At 47.3% G+C, this 16,660-nt stretch overlaps 1 protein-coding gene across 6 annotated transcripts in view; it reads left to right on the forward strand.

The window, feature by feature from the left end:
• The window catches only part of STX16 (syntaxin 16), a 33,798-nt gene extending 17,489 nt beyond the window's left edge, over nt 1-16,309 (forward strand). For 4 of the 6 annotated variants that reach the window (XM_036420174.2, XM_036420175.2, XM_036420177.2 and 1 more), the window contains 5 exons: nt 686-851; nt 1,710-1,801; nt 2,211-2,354; nt 3,541-3,621; nt 5,762-8,506. In XM_036420174.2, the coding sequence (XP_036276067.1) occupies nt 686-851; nt 1,710-1,801; nt 2,211-2,354; nt 3,541-3,621; nt 5,762-5,866 (588 nt within the window). In that variant the 3' untranslated portion in view covers nt 5,867-8,506. Of the gene's footprint in view, nt 1-685; nt 852-1,709; nt 1,802-2,210; nt 2,355-3,540; nt 3,622-3,896; nt 4,193-5,761; nt 8,507-15,817; nt 15,933-16,026 lie in introns of those variants that run through there. The other 2 variants (XM_045575067.1, XM_036420179.2) reach the window with 2 other exon arrangements.
• The last annotated feature ends 351 nt before the right edge of the window (nt 16,310-16,660 follow it).

The following is a 16,660-nucleotide window of genomic DNA, read 5'->3' on the forward strand; positions in this document are numbered from 1 at the left end:
CTAAGTCAGAGCACGCTTGCCTCCAGGTTCACTGCCCAGCCGGAGGGTAGGAGGTGCAAGTGGAGGTGGAACTCCTCCCGAGTCCGCTACCAGCCATGTCTGCAGGGTGGGAAGGGTTTCAGTTGTCCATACATACACTACTGTGCATTAATTTAGAAAATTAAACTCAGAGCATTACTGAGTTCAATCATTTGATTTTAAAATGTGCATAACTTCTATCATATACTAGTGTTTAAACATTTTTTTGTGTTAAAAGTAGTCCTCGTAATTGGAGGTTGGGAGTTTTTGCCCTACACTGAGAAACTTAGTATCCTAAGAAAACTCATCCTCTCCCATAAGATGTTAAGTTTGGGTCATTTTAAGCAATATAACCAGTGTTAAAAGTTCAATGTTTACAGTCTTACTTAAGTCTTCTGGGTGTTCACGATGAGAGGCAGGGTGCTGAGGGAAGCTGGGTGATTAATGTTTGGATGCCGCTCTCCGCAGTGGGGCAGTGGCCAGATTGTCCGTTAATGCCCCCGCACCAGGGTTCTTGTCTGCAAATGGGAACGCAGGAAGGCAGGGGGAGGAGGAGGAGCTAGAGCTGGGGGCGGGGGTGTGGAGGGCCTGTGTGTGGATTGCCCTGTGCCCTGTTCATGCCGGTCTGAGCAGAGTTTGAACCTCACTGGGCCTCCTGGCTCCTCAGCTCTTCCACAGGTGCCAGCGCGCGGTGCAGGCTCTGCCCAGCCGGGCCCGCAGGACCTGCTCGGAGCAGGAGGAGCGGCTGCTCCGCAACGTGGTGGCCTCGCTGGCGCAGGCCCTGCAGGAGCTGTCGGCCGGCTTCCGGCACGCCCAGGGCTGCTACCTGCGACGTGAGTGACCGCGGCCTGGCCGCGCTTTGTCTTCTCTGCGGGCCACGGGTACCCCCGCCTTGTCCTGAGCCTTTAACTGGCCACCCCCGTGTGACCCGGCCTCCTGTAGTTCACAGCTAAGAAGACAACACTTTCTAAGTGTCAAGCTTAAAGAACTTGAAATTCAACCCGGACCATGTGAAAACCTGTAGCCTTCTAGGTGTTGGAATGGGGAGCTGGTAATTAATAGGTAAAGCCCGTCCTAATCATGTTAAAGCTCCGTGTTTCCATAGCAACCCGAGTCTTTGAGCGGCCAGCACCTTTCTGGGCGGAGTTTCAACACTGCTTTAGGCTGGGTCTCATGACTCCAAATGGACGTGATTCCAAAGAATTGGTCAGGTTTCCCTACAAACAGTTGTTTCCTTTCCACCGCTGGCATTAATACCGTCCCATGTACTCTAGCAGCCTAGTCCTACCTTCTTTCTACACCTGCATATTCGTAGTTTAATTTTGTTACCCCTAAAATTTGATTTAAGGCTATTGGGAATTCGTACTAGAGATGCTTCTAGAGAAAAATAGTGATTTTTTTTTAAATGTTTTGTAGCTGCAGTTAGATTAAATATTTTTCCTCCACTTAGAGATTCTCATGTTTCTATCATTTTGTCATTCACTTGGCATCGAGTGAACTGTACACATTTACAGTGTCATTTGGTCTTTCACATGTTGTATGTTTATAGTCTCTAATGCCCTCCTTCCCCAAAGCTGCTGAGAATATCTCCATTTTGACTATTGAGTTTGAATCTAGATTTCCTCTAATGGTGGAGCAGTAACCAGGATGTTTTACATGTTCCAAGTAAAGTGGATTCCTATCTGTGCTAGGCATGAAGAACCGAGAGGAGAGATCCCAGCATTTCTTTGACACATCAGTCCCACTGATGGATGATGGCGACGACGATACTCTGTACGATCGGGTATGTGAAGGACTGTGTTCTGTTTGCTTCTCTTCGCAGACCATGGCCTTAAAGGCGACGGACCGGTGCTGCATGACTCGTGTTCCATCAAGTGGGTTTTACCGCGGGCGCAGACAGTCATGGGCCACGCCTTCTTCCTTTCAGAGGCTTCAGGGAGAGACACGGAGGGCTCTCCCTCCAGGTTCTGCTAGCCAGGCCTTGCGTGGCTGCAGGCAGGAGATTCTCCAGTCCTGCTTTAGGTGCCACTTGCTAAGGAAATTTGGGTTTTTCCTTTTAGGGAAAAATAAGTATTTATGTGCTTTATAGAAATGTCTTCAGGTATCATTTTCTTTAGATTATGTCTAAAATGGCACACCAAAGCTTTCTCCAGGGGGCGATTTAATGTGGATTTTGTCCTCCTTTCTCCTAGGGCTTCACCGATGACCAGCTGGTGCTCCTGGAGCAGAACACGCTGATGGTGGAGGAGAGGGAGCGGGAGATCCAGCAGATTGTGCAGTCCATTTCGGACCTGAATGAGATCTTTCGGGACTTAGGAGCAATGATTATAGAGCAGGTACATCAGTTTACCTCCCTCATCAATGGGTTTTTCTGCCATAAAATCTGGTCCTTCTCGAAGCTTGGTTGACTCTGCACTCCTATCAGGAAAAACATAACCTCCTCCCCCAATGTATGCATGTATATGCAAATTACATACATATACCACTTCCATTTTGTATTTTAAAACAGCAAACTGTTCTTTAGATAAATGTCAGTAAAGGTCTTGTGTTTTCTGCCTCAGGGGGGCTTGTGAGAGCGTACCCCCCCCCCCACCTCCCACCCCCGGGGCCTGGCAGTGCTGCCCAGACTCAGCAGTGATCCTGGCAGTAGATAAGGCTTCCCTTCGAATTTTGGCAGGTTATTGGGTAATGGCGACTGGAACCACTAGCTTTCAAGTGGAATTAAATTGTTTGTTCACTGCTACAATCTGATTAGGGTATTTTATTATCTCGCCAGTAGGGATTTGGGTCCTGATCCCCCTGAAACCAGCTGAGAATGGAGTGTCGAGGCTACGGAAGATCTAGTTACATTAATTACTCCCGTGGTTCCCAGGGAACTGCTCTTGCTATCTCCCCTAATGCAGCGTGTTTCCGTTAAGAGCCCTGTTCTTCCATACAGCCCAGTGGTCTCTGCTCTCTGTCTGAACCAAGAGATTAAACAATTAAGAACAAAATTCTCCTCGAGGCAGATGTGAAATTTTACATGGTGGATTGGAGCTCACTGTTGTTGCTCCGATCCATGGAGACCTGTGCTGACGTCTGTAGACACGATAGTCAGGTTCTAATCATAACCGGTCGAGCTAAGCTGGTGCTCTGCTCTCGTGAATCCCAAGTATTTAAGCAGCAGGTGGGCACACAAGTCCTTCGTCACTCAGAGCCTATTCCCACTGACCCGTATCTTTTTTAAAGCACCAGTAAGTTTGAATATGGCATAGCCCATAGTAGCAAAATCCAAGACAAATCTCAGTTTATCACTATTTCTTCCTCATTAGCTAGACTTGATTGCAACTGACACCACACTCTGCCCCTGAATGCCTGACGCTCCTGGGTAGTGGTCCCAGAGCTGCCAGGATGTCCTGGGCAGCAGGCTCAGACAGACAGACCCTCCTGTGCATGGCGACATCGCGATCTGCATGTGGGTTCCTGAGGCCTCTTCCCCACATGCAGTGGTTGATTTTCTGTCACTGTCATTTATCACCACAGGGCACAGTCCTTGATAGAATTGATTATAATGTTGAGCAGTCCTGTATCAAAACCGAGGACGGCTTGAAGCAGCTTCACAAGGTAATCCCTTATCTCCCCGTGGCTGAGGACTGGAGGAACTGTTGCCGTGTATTGGAAATTCATCAGGGATGTCTTCCCTCACAACTGTCTTCAGCACTCTTGCCCGCCATCACTCAGTGTGATGGTGCAGACATGGCCGTCACGCCATCCAGAGCTGGCCACGTGGTCTGCCGCCCCTTTGCTGTAGCTAGTGTTCCCAGGGCACTCACGCTTAGGCTGGAAGTTATTTTCCTTCTCTGAGAAAACATTTCATTCTTTGAGTCTTCCTGTTTTAGATAATCAGTTGGATTTGCATGTGCTGAGATGGTTCAGCTCCCTGTTAGCTTGCTGCTGACGCAGCCTCTCGTGCTGTGGTACCTTTCTGATGAATTGCTGGCGGAAAATCACCCTGGAGAAGACAAAAATCTAATTTTCCCTTTTAATTACCACAGTACATCTGTGTACTTACCTTGACAAAAGAGGAGTTTGTTGAAGTGAAAGTGTTATTAGCTCTTTTATTCTTTGCTAATAAGGTAGCTATTTCAGGAATATTTTTGATGATATTTGTTAAAAATAAATGGAAAGCATCGTAGAACTCTGGTAATCGTTTGTGGGAAACATATCCATATGCTGCTGAGTGGCTCTCGTGTGTAATTGGGTGCCTGTTTTCTCTAAAAAGAATATAATACTTCACAAAATAAGTGTTGTCCATCTCCCTGCATCTTTGAGACCCATGGGTATTTCTGCCACATCCTGAGCATTTTTCCACCTCATTACTGCTGTCCTGTCCTCTTCCCGAAGCCAGCCCTTCCTCTGGCAGAGAGGCGAGGCTGTGCCCAGGGACCTTCATGCTCTCGGTGTGCTTGGTGCTGTGCAGGGGAAGGGAGAGGGCATTCAGGTCCGCCCGTGACAGGGAAGAAGAGGCTTGCCTGTGTGCAGAGGGCTGTTTAAGCACTTAGATCCATTTGGCGGCCAGTGTAGTAAAGGAGTAAAACAGACTTTGGTTTCTCACTCTCTAATACCCATGTTTGGATCTGCTGTGGGATTATGCATTGGTCAGGAAGTTTCTTAAAATCTAGTGAAACATGATTTGTAGTATTACACAGGTAACGGGAAAAGCTTGAATAAATCTAGTGGGAACTGAAAATGTTGTTTTAGGCTTTCCTTTATAAATCATTCTGAGAGGTTTTAAGGTATATCACTTCGTCTTGGCTTCCCTGGTGCTCTGGGTTACTTGGAAAGGTGAGCATGCTTCTCTTATCTCTCACGTCACATTGCTGGCCGTCTCCTTGGCAGCAGCTCATCGAGGGATGATTGAGCCTCGGGAGTCGCTTCACACCCTGGATTCTCAAGACCTGTCTGTCCTAATGTTTCCTTCTGACCGGGGAGTGGTCTTGGGGGCAGGGCAACCCACTTAGCAAACAGAACTACAGTCAGGTGGGGGGGATATGGCAGGACGACAGTATTTTCATCAGTCTGTTTCCTTCTTGTCCTTCACTGTGAAATATCGGAATAGTATCTGGCAGAATGCCCTCTGGATGTGGTTAGAGGCCCTCCCCTCTCTTCTTCACTGCCCCTCCTCTGGCCTCACTTCTGCAGGCAGGCATGGCGCCTGGGAACAGGCGGGCTGGTGTGTGCAGGTGAAGCCTGGAGGTGTTGTGTCATCAGGAGCACAGGGACTTTCTGCACTTGACCCCAAGGGGAGCAGTTTCTCAGTTTTATTTCAGAGGATGAGTTTTCCTTGTTGCCATAGTCAGGGGAGGTAGAAACCCAGCGCTTTGGGCCAGCGGTTGCACATCACTGCCGTGGCCCGCTTAGCCAGCATGTGCCTTCATCAGAAAGGTGTGCGCCTGCCGGAGGGCCTCCTGGAGAGGGGTCCTCAGGGCAGCGGAAGCAGAGGCGAGGGGGTGGGCTCGTGTGGGCCGAAGGCTGACCTCTGCCTTCACCCTGTGTCTGTGTGTGTGGCAGATCCCACGCCGTCTGGGAGGCACAGCTCCAGGTTAGGGACCCTACCGCACATGCTGCTGTCTGAGAATTGATGGAAGGTTGTAATAAAGGAGTCTGTAGCCAAGAGGTCAGCTACACAGAGAGGATAGGACTGAAAACGAGTGAGGCTTGATTTTGGGGAAAATGACGGCTTTTTTCCCTCCTCTTTCTGTAGGCAGAGCAGTATCAAAAGAAGAATCGGAAGATGCTTGTGATTTTAATATTATTTGTCATCATTATTGTCCTCATTGTTGTCCTCGTCGGCGTGAAGTCTCGCTAAGCGGCCCGGGGGCGGTGTGTGCCCCGTGGATCCGGGCGCCAAAGCTGGGCTGCCGGCTGCCTGCGGAGGGCCCGGCCCCGCGTGGGCACAGCCTCCCGAGGACTCCTGCACAGTGCCGAAGCCAGGGCGCGGCTTCTGTTCCCCCGTGTGGAGCAGTTACAGACCTTGGTGCTGCTGCAGACTAGAGATGGAGCGCTGTCATCAGTTACACTATCTTTTAGAAAGAGAAAATGAGTGGGACGTTTACAGCACTCCACAAGCTGTTCGGTATTATTGTGAATAAGCTATTTTTCTTAGCAATCATGTCTGAGCAGCGTGTTAAAATCATTTCTGGGGAAAAAAATTTTGAAAACCATCTGGTTTTTAAGGATTTGGTACCAAAAATTTATGGATAGAGGCAAAAATGCCTCTTCATCTTTCTCTATATTTTCCAGTTGAAAACAAACTGAGAAGTCCTTTAAGAATTTATAATCCATTCCCCATTACCTTAATTTCGCTTTTCCATCACTGTTAATGATCAGAGTAACAAAGTGTGAAAAATAAGAAACCATCATTGATGTTAATTAACACATTTAGATGGGCCAGTTAAAACAGCTTCATAAGTTTAAATTAATTGTAAATGGAGTATTCCTCATCTAAAATTTATGCACATTTTCTACTGTAAACCAAAAGGGATTGCTGAGCAAAACCACCGAAATTTAAGAGTTGGTGATTTGAACTAACCTCGAATTAAAAGGGAGGTTGGCAGTGTCAGGAATGTCATCAGAATTGGGCAGGGTGTCCCTGCACACATTCCCAGCCACCCTCACTCAATCCATTGCTCATATATTAACCACATAATGACCTGTTCAAACCAGCCACCATTTAATGAACTGTGAATTTACACAGAGGCCATTCTAAATGGGTCACCCCATTTGGGTCTGAAATGATTAACCAAACATCACTCCATTTCAAAGTAAAATATTCCACCAGAGGTGTGATTTATTGGCTCTCCCATTGCCACTAAGTATGCCCAGAAAGTAGGCATGTTCCAGCAGGTGGTGGGAAGCAGGACAGGGGAGTCCCCTGTTTGTAAAGTGAGTGCGAATCAGATCACCCAAGTGGGGCTTTGTCACGTCCTTCCCTGTTATCAATACGGTGCTCAGATATAGCCCTGCCTGTAGAGGCCCCAGGAAAGTGAAGATGGCTTTGAAAACAGAAGCTGTTCGTGTTTCAGTTGCTCTTGAGATGCAAGCATTGTTTTAATGGTCTTTGTATATTTTTGTAGGGCCTTTCCATTGTTTTTATCTCTAACGTGTTACATTTTATTTGGACCAGTCTTGTAAAATGCTTCTCTAGAATGTGACTTGGGAGTTGTTGCTAGAAATGTAAACCCCAGTCCAGAGATTCAAGCTGTCCCAGCCAATTCTTCTCAGGTTGTTGATGGCGCCAGGGAGCCACTGGTCTTTTACGGATGTGGCTGTAGACTGATCAGCAGGTGCCCCTGGCATTTCAGGAAGTAGCATGGTGCTTCCTGACAAGTATTTATTAGGAAAGAAGGCCTGGGAACAAGAATCCAACCCTTCCTTGATCATCCCTGAAATGTGGGCTTCTACAGTGGTTGAGGGTAGCTGTAGGCCTTCGTCCTTGTCTCGCCCAACCATAACCAACAACCAGCTGCTCCTGGGGATGGAGCTGCTCAGACTAGGGACTTCCCTCCCAGACGGTCTCTGCTGGGGATGCTGGATCACGGTTAAAACTTTTAAAGCTATCTTAACTATCCTTGAAGGAAAGTGACCCTTTAAGAAAGGATCAGCATTTATTTATATTTTCAGTGAATAGGGTGATTAGAGTTGGCTTTTGTCCCCCAACCCATTTGGGTAAAATCATGGATCTGATTAGAAGTGATGGTAAGGATCTCATTGGGGTGGCGGGACCGTCCATTCTGACCGAAATCAGGGCAATGCCAGCTGAAGCCCCAGCTGCGTGACCATGACCTGGAGAGGGAAGTGGCCTGCGGTCTGTGCGCCAGCTTCCTGGGCTCCTCAGAACACTGTTTCTGTGGAGTCTTTCCTGAGGGCAGATCAGCACAGGGGCAGGGAGAGCAGCTTAGTCATGCTGCCCTGAAGCTTCAGCTCTTTCCTTGCTGAAGGCCAGTCTGCGGGAAGGCAGGGCCCTTGATCTCCCCAAGCTGCGGCCAGCAGGCACACCTGCCCCTCTACGTGCTCCGCGTGGCTCTGTGAGCCTGGTGCACGAGGAGGGACGGGAACATTTACTGTCAGGTCTCCAGAGCTCCTGATCTTACCCCAGATTGTGGCCGAATCTCCTGTCTCTGGCTTTTAATTTGGGAGGGGTGGCTGCGCCGTGGGCATGAAGCAGTGTTTGTCTAATGGATTGACGTCTCTCTGCTAATTGAGAGAGCATTATTTATTTGTTTTGACACAGTGCTTTCAGTGTTGTATCCTGGCTAATGGCTTCCTAAAGGTAATGAAACCCTCCCAACCTAATTGGTCAGATAAGACTTTTTTCCTTGTGTGCTTAAATAAAGCAATTAGTGAAGCGCTTCTATCCAGCATGCCTTTTTTTTGTCCTTTTTTAAAACTAATTTACTGTTATTGGAAACTTTTTGTACAATAAAGCAACCGTGCAGATTTAACAACATCCTGCAATCCTAGTGTTAATTTTGATGACGGGTTCATGGTTTTTCCCCAAGTACACAGGGTGGGGTTGGGGGAGGGGGGGTTGGAGGGGGGAGGGTATTAGGGCTGATGACTATTTTGTACCCAAGGCCTTTGCCTCAATGTCTGAAGGTCCATCTATCTAGTGGACACTTAGAAAGGAACCAGTCTCTTTGGCTCTCCAGTAGACAAAAAGGCAGAAAACTGTCTTATGAAATCTATGCTTTTATACATACTAAGAACCGTTCTCACCAATTGAGGGGTCACAGCACAGAAACACCTCTTACTATGTTCTCCTATCATTTCTAACTAGACATTATATTCACCCAACTTCTCCAAACCCATTGGCTCTGCCCAATAATCAATCCATTCAAAGGATAGGCATGTCCCGTAGGCTTTAAGAACATTCTAGACCAGTGATAGCATTGAAGACCTCTGTCCTGCTGAGGTCAGCTCTGTAGGGTGCGTATGCTTCTTGCGTGGTAACCTCATGGGCTTTTCCCAACTGAGTTTTGAAATGGTGCTGCACAGGTTGTACTGGTGCTCATGTACCACCGGGCCCACTGCCAGCTGAGCAGAGAGCTGGAGACCCCCGCGGGCCTGGCGCTTAGGTGTGACTGGAAGGATGAGTCTTTGGGTGGTTGCTGTGACTGTATGCCCCTGTGACTGTAGAACAGGTGGGTGCAGGGTTACCCTGCTGAACGTGCTGACCATCCTCTGAGAACTCTGCTATTTCACAGTGTTTGACTAACTCATAACTCTTCCTGGCCCATCTGTTGTATCCGTGTACTCCTGGCCTGGTGTAGACTGTCTGCATTGAAAGCATGCCATGTTGTTTGTCCTGTGTACTGGCTTCATTTAGACAACCAGGTCCCTTACTTCAGTCGAAATGTGGGAGCCATGTAGAAAGACTTGGCTCACGTGGCTTCTCAGGAAGACAACCATTAGCTCATGGCGGGGGTTAGATAGCGGTTTGGAGGTGTTGATTCTTTGATGAGTTATGAGTTTCCATTTCTTCTAAGACAGTCAGGCAGACTTGGTTCACTTGATGTTGCTAGATTTTGGAACTTAGCACTGTGCCTGCATATAAATTCGGGCTTTGAGTGGTCAATTTCTGTGTTAGCCTTTAAAAACTACATTTTCTCTCTCCAGACTCCCTTGACCACCCAGATGCCACCTCTCATCCTGTTGCTTGATGTTTTAGTTTAATTTTGTTTTGAAAAATAAGACAAACAACCCCTTTCAAAAAGATGGGTGTTAGAGGGAACCAGTCAGGGCTCGGTGGGGGACTGACGTGCAGCTCATCAGAAAGTGGCTCAGGTCCGGGATTTGGGTCGCTGGGCAGCACGTGTGGCTCTGTTCCTGCATCCCATTCCACACTGACCGTGATGCCATTTTACCGGTCTCGGGTGGAGTCTTCTTACGCTGTAGGAACATTTCCAGAGTCAGAGGCACAGACTTGGCAGTGACCTGACCAGTGAAGGCAAAAACAAACAGTCATTTGCCCAGTCATCCTCATGAGCTCTCTGCACTGTCCTGAATGCTCAGGGTAATTGTGTGGGCCTGCTCTTGAGCTCGTCATCTGGGTAAAATGGACCATTTCAAGGAAACGGCATTCAACACAGTGTACATTCAGACCAAGCTTAGAATAAACCCCTGGGTTTAGTGTTTTCTGCTGGTCAACTATTATTCTAGAATTGCTTTTAGCTAATCATCCAAATTCTGCCATTAGTAATCGCCATTTCTCTCATTTCATAAAAACATGTCATAATGGAGGCTAAAGGGCTTGGCTTTGCATCATTTGTTCTCTTTCTCCGAGGAAGAGCTGAGGGAATCAGATATTTTTTAACATGGTGTTCTGACTCAGGACACTGTAATAGGCTTCTGTCTCATCCCCCGCCCCTTTTCCAGATGGGTTGATGGAGACCCAGGTGCGGGCTTGCCGAGGTCACGCGGCTAGTGTAACCCCGGGTGCACTAGAATCTTCCCTGTTCTCATGTCACGACCAGCACTGCTTTTGCCATTTTAATTGTTCATTTCTGTGCATAAAATTAAATGACCTTCAAGAAAGATTTAATGGTCAAGATGTGATTTGGTAAAAGCTTCCTCAAGGATTTTTTTCCTGTTGCAAAGATGAGACACGACTGAGGCTGAGAGAGGTTTGCAGACAGTGGTATGTCATTATCCCTCGCTAGGTTTTTCGTGTAATTGGTGCGAAGAGATTGCTGCTGGTGACTAAGCCTGCCAGGGAGCGGAAAGGAATGATTCTGTGTGACGTGACTTGGTGCGCGTATGTGGGCATTTGTGGCTGTTTCAGAAAAGTATATGTTATGCACAAAACGCCTACCAAGATGGATCGTGCCATTTTAACATAAATAATAAAAACATAGTCTCCAGCAAAACCAATTTAACAGTTGCCCGAAAATGTAGCACTTCGTTCCCACACCGTGCTATGGCTAGAAATTGATTTTTTTAAATCCAATTAAGCCTCAAGGTTGGTTATCCATTTAAAAGGTCGGCTGAGTTAAACAATGACAGTACCTTCAGTTCATGCTAATTATTAAATATATACAGAACTTCAGCACTTCCGCCGTGCTCCACGCAGGCACACATCTTGTGTTTTGCACAACAGGGGCTGCGGAGGTCCTCGCCACGATGCGGGCATGCCCGCAGGCCGTGAGCCCTGACCTGGTATGTCTCCGGGTGGTTGCCATCCCCGTCGCTCTGTCCCCTCCAGTTTCTGCAGCCCATTCTGGAGAGTTCTGGTCCCAGCAAACCACTCTCCCCCACCCACCTCCCATCTTCCCTTTTCTACCGCCCCCAGAGTATTGGGAAATGGAGTGTAACCGCGCACTTAAAGAAAAACAAAAGAGGGGAACTCGTGGTGCATGCACTAGGTTTCATGGGCTGCCAAGTCCATAATATAACAAGTCGTGTCTTTAAAATAGGGCTTTATACTGTGTTCCCAGCATGTTAAGAGGAAGACTCAAAATGTATTTTTCTGGTTCTCATAGATAATGTGTAAGTATTGCTGAATTTACTAAGATCTTAGAACCATGACATCACCCTGATTGGAATGTCCTTCTTATTTTGCTAAATTGGGTTAGAATGTCCCTCCAGTTTCATAAATCATCGAGAAGGGATACGTGGTCTTTGCAGTCTGGCATTTGAACCTGCATTGTGGTAGAAGTGAGGTTGCCCTCTTCAGTGCTTCTCATCAGTGACTCTGAACCAGCCCAGAAGATGGAACCTTCAGATTTAGTGAGAGGAAAGTTTAATTTCCTTCTCATGGCCCTTAGAAAAACGAACAAACCTGGTTCATTTTTCCTCCCCCACCCTTTTCTCACACTGCTCAGCCACCAAGCCCTTCTACTTTTTAAAAAGATCCGCATTTAGACACTACAGATAGAGGTGTTGTTTGACACAAGGTGTTTCTGGGAAAAGTGTGACTCAGGGTTCTAAGGAGTGAATCATGTTCAATGCTCTAGAGAAACATCCTGCTCAAAGGGCCCTGCAAGGGAAGGTTTTCTAAAGAAAAGAATTCTCCATCAAAATACACATTTGCCCTTCGCCTTGCTTTTCTATACATCTCCATTTCATACGCTGGCTGTTTCCAGGAATGTGGAGCCAGTATGCGGTCTGTTAATGATTTCTCTCTGCCTCCCTGTAGCACTGCCCCCTCAGGTCTTCATATGCCCTTGAAAACTTTGCAACTGCAAAAACATAATTTTGCTGGTGTGCAGAAGTAAATAGGTATTCAGTGCCTGAGACAGAGGGTTATTGCCACCTGACACCATGCCCTTGCCGGGAGAATAATGTAGACTGCTAGCATGACAAAGGATCTCCAAGAACAAGTCGTTCAGCCCCCTCGTTCCATCGGAACGTCCTAGAAACTGATGTGAGAAGGAATGCTTTCCGTCATTAAGAAATGGCTCCCCGGGTACATTTTTATTAACACCGTGTCTAACCCCACTGATATTGGAAGGTAAGAACACCAAGCTTTAGATGACATTGCAAAATGTGCTTTTGAGGGAAAGTGCAAAAGATTGCATGCAATGAGCTATCTTTTGTGTCAGATACATGAATATATATGACCTGGTATTTTTTTAAAAAAAGAAAAAGATAAAACCCAGGGAAGATAAACAAAAAACTAATAAGAATGCTTTCCTGTGGAAGGATGAGTGAGGAGGATAGGGTGGGAGGCCCAGGAGGTTCCCAAGAGCTTTCCTTTTTGCAGTTTCAACCATAGAAATGTTTTATGTATTCAAAAAATGGAAATGGAAGAGAAATGAGCACAGCAAAGCCTTACATTGAATACAGACAAGAGTGCTGGAATTAGATGTACACCAGATAGACCACACAGAAAACCAATAAATTCTGACTCGATCAGTGGGATGCATTCTGAGAACAGAACAAGACAGTAGAGAAATCTTGAACTTCAGGGGTTAAGTCTATTGCCAGGGATGGAGGCTGTCTGCTGAGTGTTGTAGGAAAAGGCGAGTGAGTGTCCCTAGAAGGGAGGCTGGGACCAGGTTCTCACGGTGGGAGATGGAGACAGATCCGGTGGCGGCAGCGTGGGGTTTGAATTGAAGGAATTGTGGCCTCATGAGATTAAGAAAACCAATCTTACTCCTGGCCTCTGAAAGGATCATAAACAATGACTGGGGAGCAGTGAGCTTACCTCCCACACAAACCTGGGTTTCTAGACACCCATTGTTCTGATTCATGGGACAGATTTATTGAAGGAATGGCTGAGTCTGGAGTTGGGCAAGGGAGGAACACAGTGAGCTGAGAAAGGACAGAAGCGCTCAAAAACAGATAGGATTGTTTGTAAAAGGCAAGGAGCCGGTCTGGTGGGCTCAGCATCCTGGGTGCGGGGAACAGGGGGCCATGATACTGGAAGATGCACACAAGCCAGGGGGACAGGGCAGCTCCCGAGCACGCAGCCTTCGCACTCACACGGGACCCCCTTCTGGCTCAGTGCTCTGCTGCCGCCATCTTGGAATCCTTGTTGAGGAACAGGTTCTGCACCTTCAACTCTGCACTGAGCCTCACAGTGCAGTCTTGGGGAGAGGGAAGGCAAAGAGGTCTGTACACAAGAATGGTGGATACCTGGCCGGTATTCCCCAGTGGTTAGAGTATTGGCCTGCACACCAGAGGGTCTTGGGTTTAATTCCCAGTCAAGGGCACATACCTGGATTGCAGGTTTGATCCCCAGCTAGTTGGGGCACGTGTTAGAGACAGCCAATGGATGTGTCTCTCTCACAGCAATGTTTCTCACTCTGTCCCTCACCCCCTTCCTTCCACTCTCTCTAAAAATCAATGGAAAAAATATCCTCCATATTGTGAGGTGAGGATTTAAAAATAAATTTAAAAAAACAGCAGGTGCTGTGTGTGGAAGGAGGAGTTGGTGCAGCTGATGCTTGATTCAGACAGACACTGCCATTGCACAAAAAAGTCAGGGGGGGAGGGGGAAAGGCCATGGGACACAGAGCATCCTATTGTTGTTCTCAGCTTCAAACTACACATTGGAAGGAGGAAACTGACTCTAGTTCTACTCATTACGAAGAATGGTTTACATCTTCACCATGTGAACCCATGGAAACCAAGCAACCAGCCTTGGCCAGTTAGGGCAGCTTGCATGGGTTACGTGGCTTCTGATTGGATGCCATGGGAAACAATATGTATTGTTGCCAAAAAAGCGTTCACATGGGATCTCACATAAGGAAACAACCTGGAGAGCCAGACTGTGGGACCTCTAGGAGAGAAGGCAGGGGCAGTTCTGCATTCAAGGGGACAACCAGGTGGGATGCCCGATTCTTATCTGGATTCCGATTTTAAGAGAAGAGACCATGAAGGACATTTTTGGGACAACTCAAGAAATTCCAATGTCTTTTTTTTTTTTTTCTTTTTTTTTTTGTAGTAGCATTGCTTCAATGACAAATTGTCATGGATATATGATCAGGATGTTACTGTGACTCGGGGTGGGGGGAGGGGGTTTGGAGAATATGTCCCTGATCCTAAGAAAGATGCACTGAGGATTAAGTGTATGCAAATAATTTAAATGGTGCAGGAAAAAAACGAGTATAATTTATACCAGCTTCTCAACTTTTCCATAAATTAATGCATTTTTCAAGAGTTTCATGTTATTTTCATGGTGATTAGTTCATTTTTCAATCCTTTGGGGAACCCTGAGTGCAGATCTTCAGGTGGCACATCTGACAATTTCTTAAAATTGATTTGAGAGAGAGAAACATTGACCAGTTGCCTCTCAACCAAGGATCAAACCTTCCACCTTTTGGTGTACGGGACTTCTCTCCAGCCAACTGAGCTACCCGGCCGGGGCCACATCTGACAGTATTGACAGTGTGACCAAGGCATTCCCTGGCGTGCAGGCTGCGGGGGCAGGTGAGGGAAGGCGGGGTTCTGGCAGGTGGGCTGCTTTCAAGGCCAGCTGCTCCCAGAATGCCAGGGATGCAGGTGGCTGGTGCTGAGCCCTTCCTCGGCTTCCTCCTGTGGAGAAGGAAACAGCAGGCCATTCTCTCCCAGGCACGAGCCCCACCTCTGCTTCATGCCAGTCCTGGCTGAGGCATTTCCCCTGGCTTGCAGTTACCCACAAGGTCAAGTCCAAACTCCTTGGCTTGGAGTACATCCCACACCCAGCCCATATCACTAGAGCTCTTGATGGTTCTGGACTGGACCGCACCCTTTAGTACTTTGGGCCTTGCTGAAGGATTTCCTTGTCTGGGATCAGCCTGCCTGGCACACACCTCACTCTCAGGACCCAACTCCAATATCCTCAAGACTCGGCTCCCAGGGTCTGGATTCCTGAGCTTCACTGCTGTATTTGCTCCCCTCCCTTGCCACATGCCTGTGTGTGTGTACGCGATTGCTTGCACACACACACACAAAACCACACCCCTCCCCCACTATATCCTCAAAATCTGACCCAGCCTGGAGCTCTTCAGAATTGATGATTCAACAAATCTATATTGAATGAATAAATCAAAACACTAGAAAGATAAAACAAGTGCTCTCATGGTCGGTGGGCGGTCAGTGTTTCCTCCATCACATGAGGGGTGGTGGGATCTGGAGCTTCGTGGCTGTGGGTTGGGTCTGAGCAGGGATTAGTGGGTTTAGTGCAGGTAAGCTCCAGCATGCGGTGAACACAGGCGTGTACACTCACACACCCAGAGCCATCTCACACGATATCATTCAGAAATGTGTCTAGAATATGAACTGTTTCCCAAAACTTCCTAATAAGTCCTGGGCCCTTTATTCTGATTTCTTCCAGAAGTTTTTAGCCTTTTCCTCAATTCCTAAAGTAAGTCTGAACACCCACTTGAGTTTGGAAGGAGTCTCAAGTCACTAAACACCTAAGTTACTTCTCGGATTGCATTAAAGATCTGGTAAGTTACTTTGCATTTGCATTTTTAAAAGAAAATGTAATTAAGGTGAGTTTTTCATTTATGGCGAAATATATTCCAACCTGTGGATTAACAGCTTCATAAAAATACATCTGAACAAAGTGCGCCTGTCTCAGTCCGAAGTCTGGAAAGTGCAGTGGAAAGTGTCCTTTCCAGGGAGGTATTTGTGTCTGTCACGGGCTGCATTTGAGGAAACGGTCAGGCATTTGAAGTGGAATAATTCCTTAATGTTCTGTTTAGTTTGGGTTTCTTTGATTCAGGAGTGGCATAAAACCAGAATGTCTGCTTCCAACAAGCACATCCCATTTTTTTTCTTGCTTTGTGTGGAATAAGTGTTCAATAAACATGGTTGCATTGAATCATCTTGTTCGTCCTGTCTTGGGGCCATCTAAAAGGAAAGAACCTCCAAAATCATCTCATCGCCAACAGTTCCTTTCCTTTCCAGCACCCCGCACACAGAGCACCAGCATCTGGCTTTCTGAAACACTTCTTGGATCCATCTACAGTTTGCAAAAGTAGATGGAGTGATTCAGACTCCCCAACCCACCGCCATCACCCATTCTTCCCTTTTCTGTTCTCCATTGTGACACGGGGGTCTGCACTTTCTCGCCAGCCTCTCCCCATTGAGATGCCTTCGCCTTCTTGTTTGCCTGTGGGAGTCCCATTTCATCCACCAGCCGCAGCCTCCCTCCCTCCCCTCTGGGACGGTC

This window comes from Pipistrellus kuhlii, unplaced genomic scaffold (genome assembly GCF_014108245.1).
Source record: "Pipistrellus kuhlii isolate mPipKuh1 unplaced genomic scaffold, mPipKuh1.p scaffold_m20_p_63, whole genome shotgun sequence".
NCBI classification, from domain to species: domain Eukaryota; kingdom Metazoa; phylum Chordata; class Mammalia; order Chiroptera; family Vespertilionidae; genus Pipistrellus; species Pipistrellus kuhlii.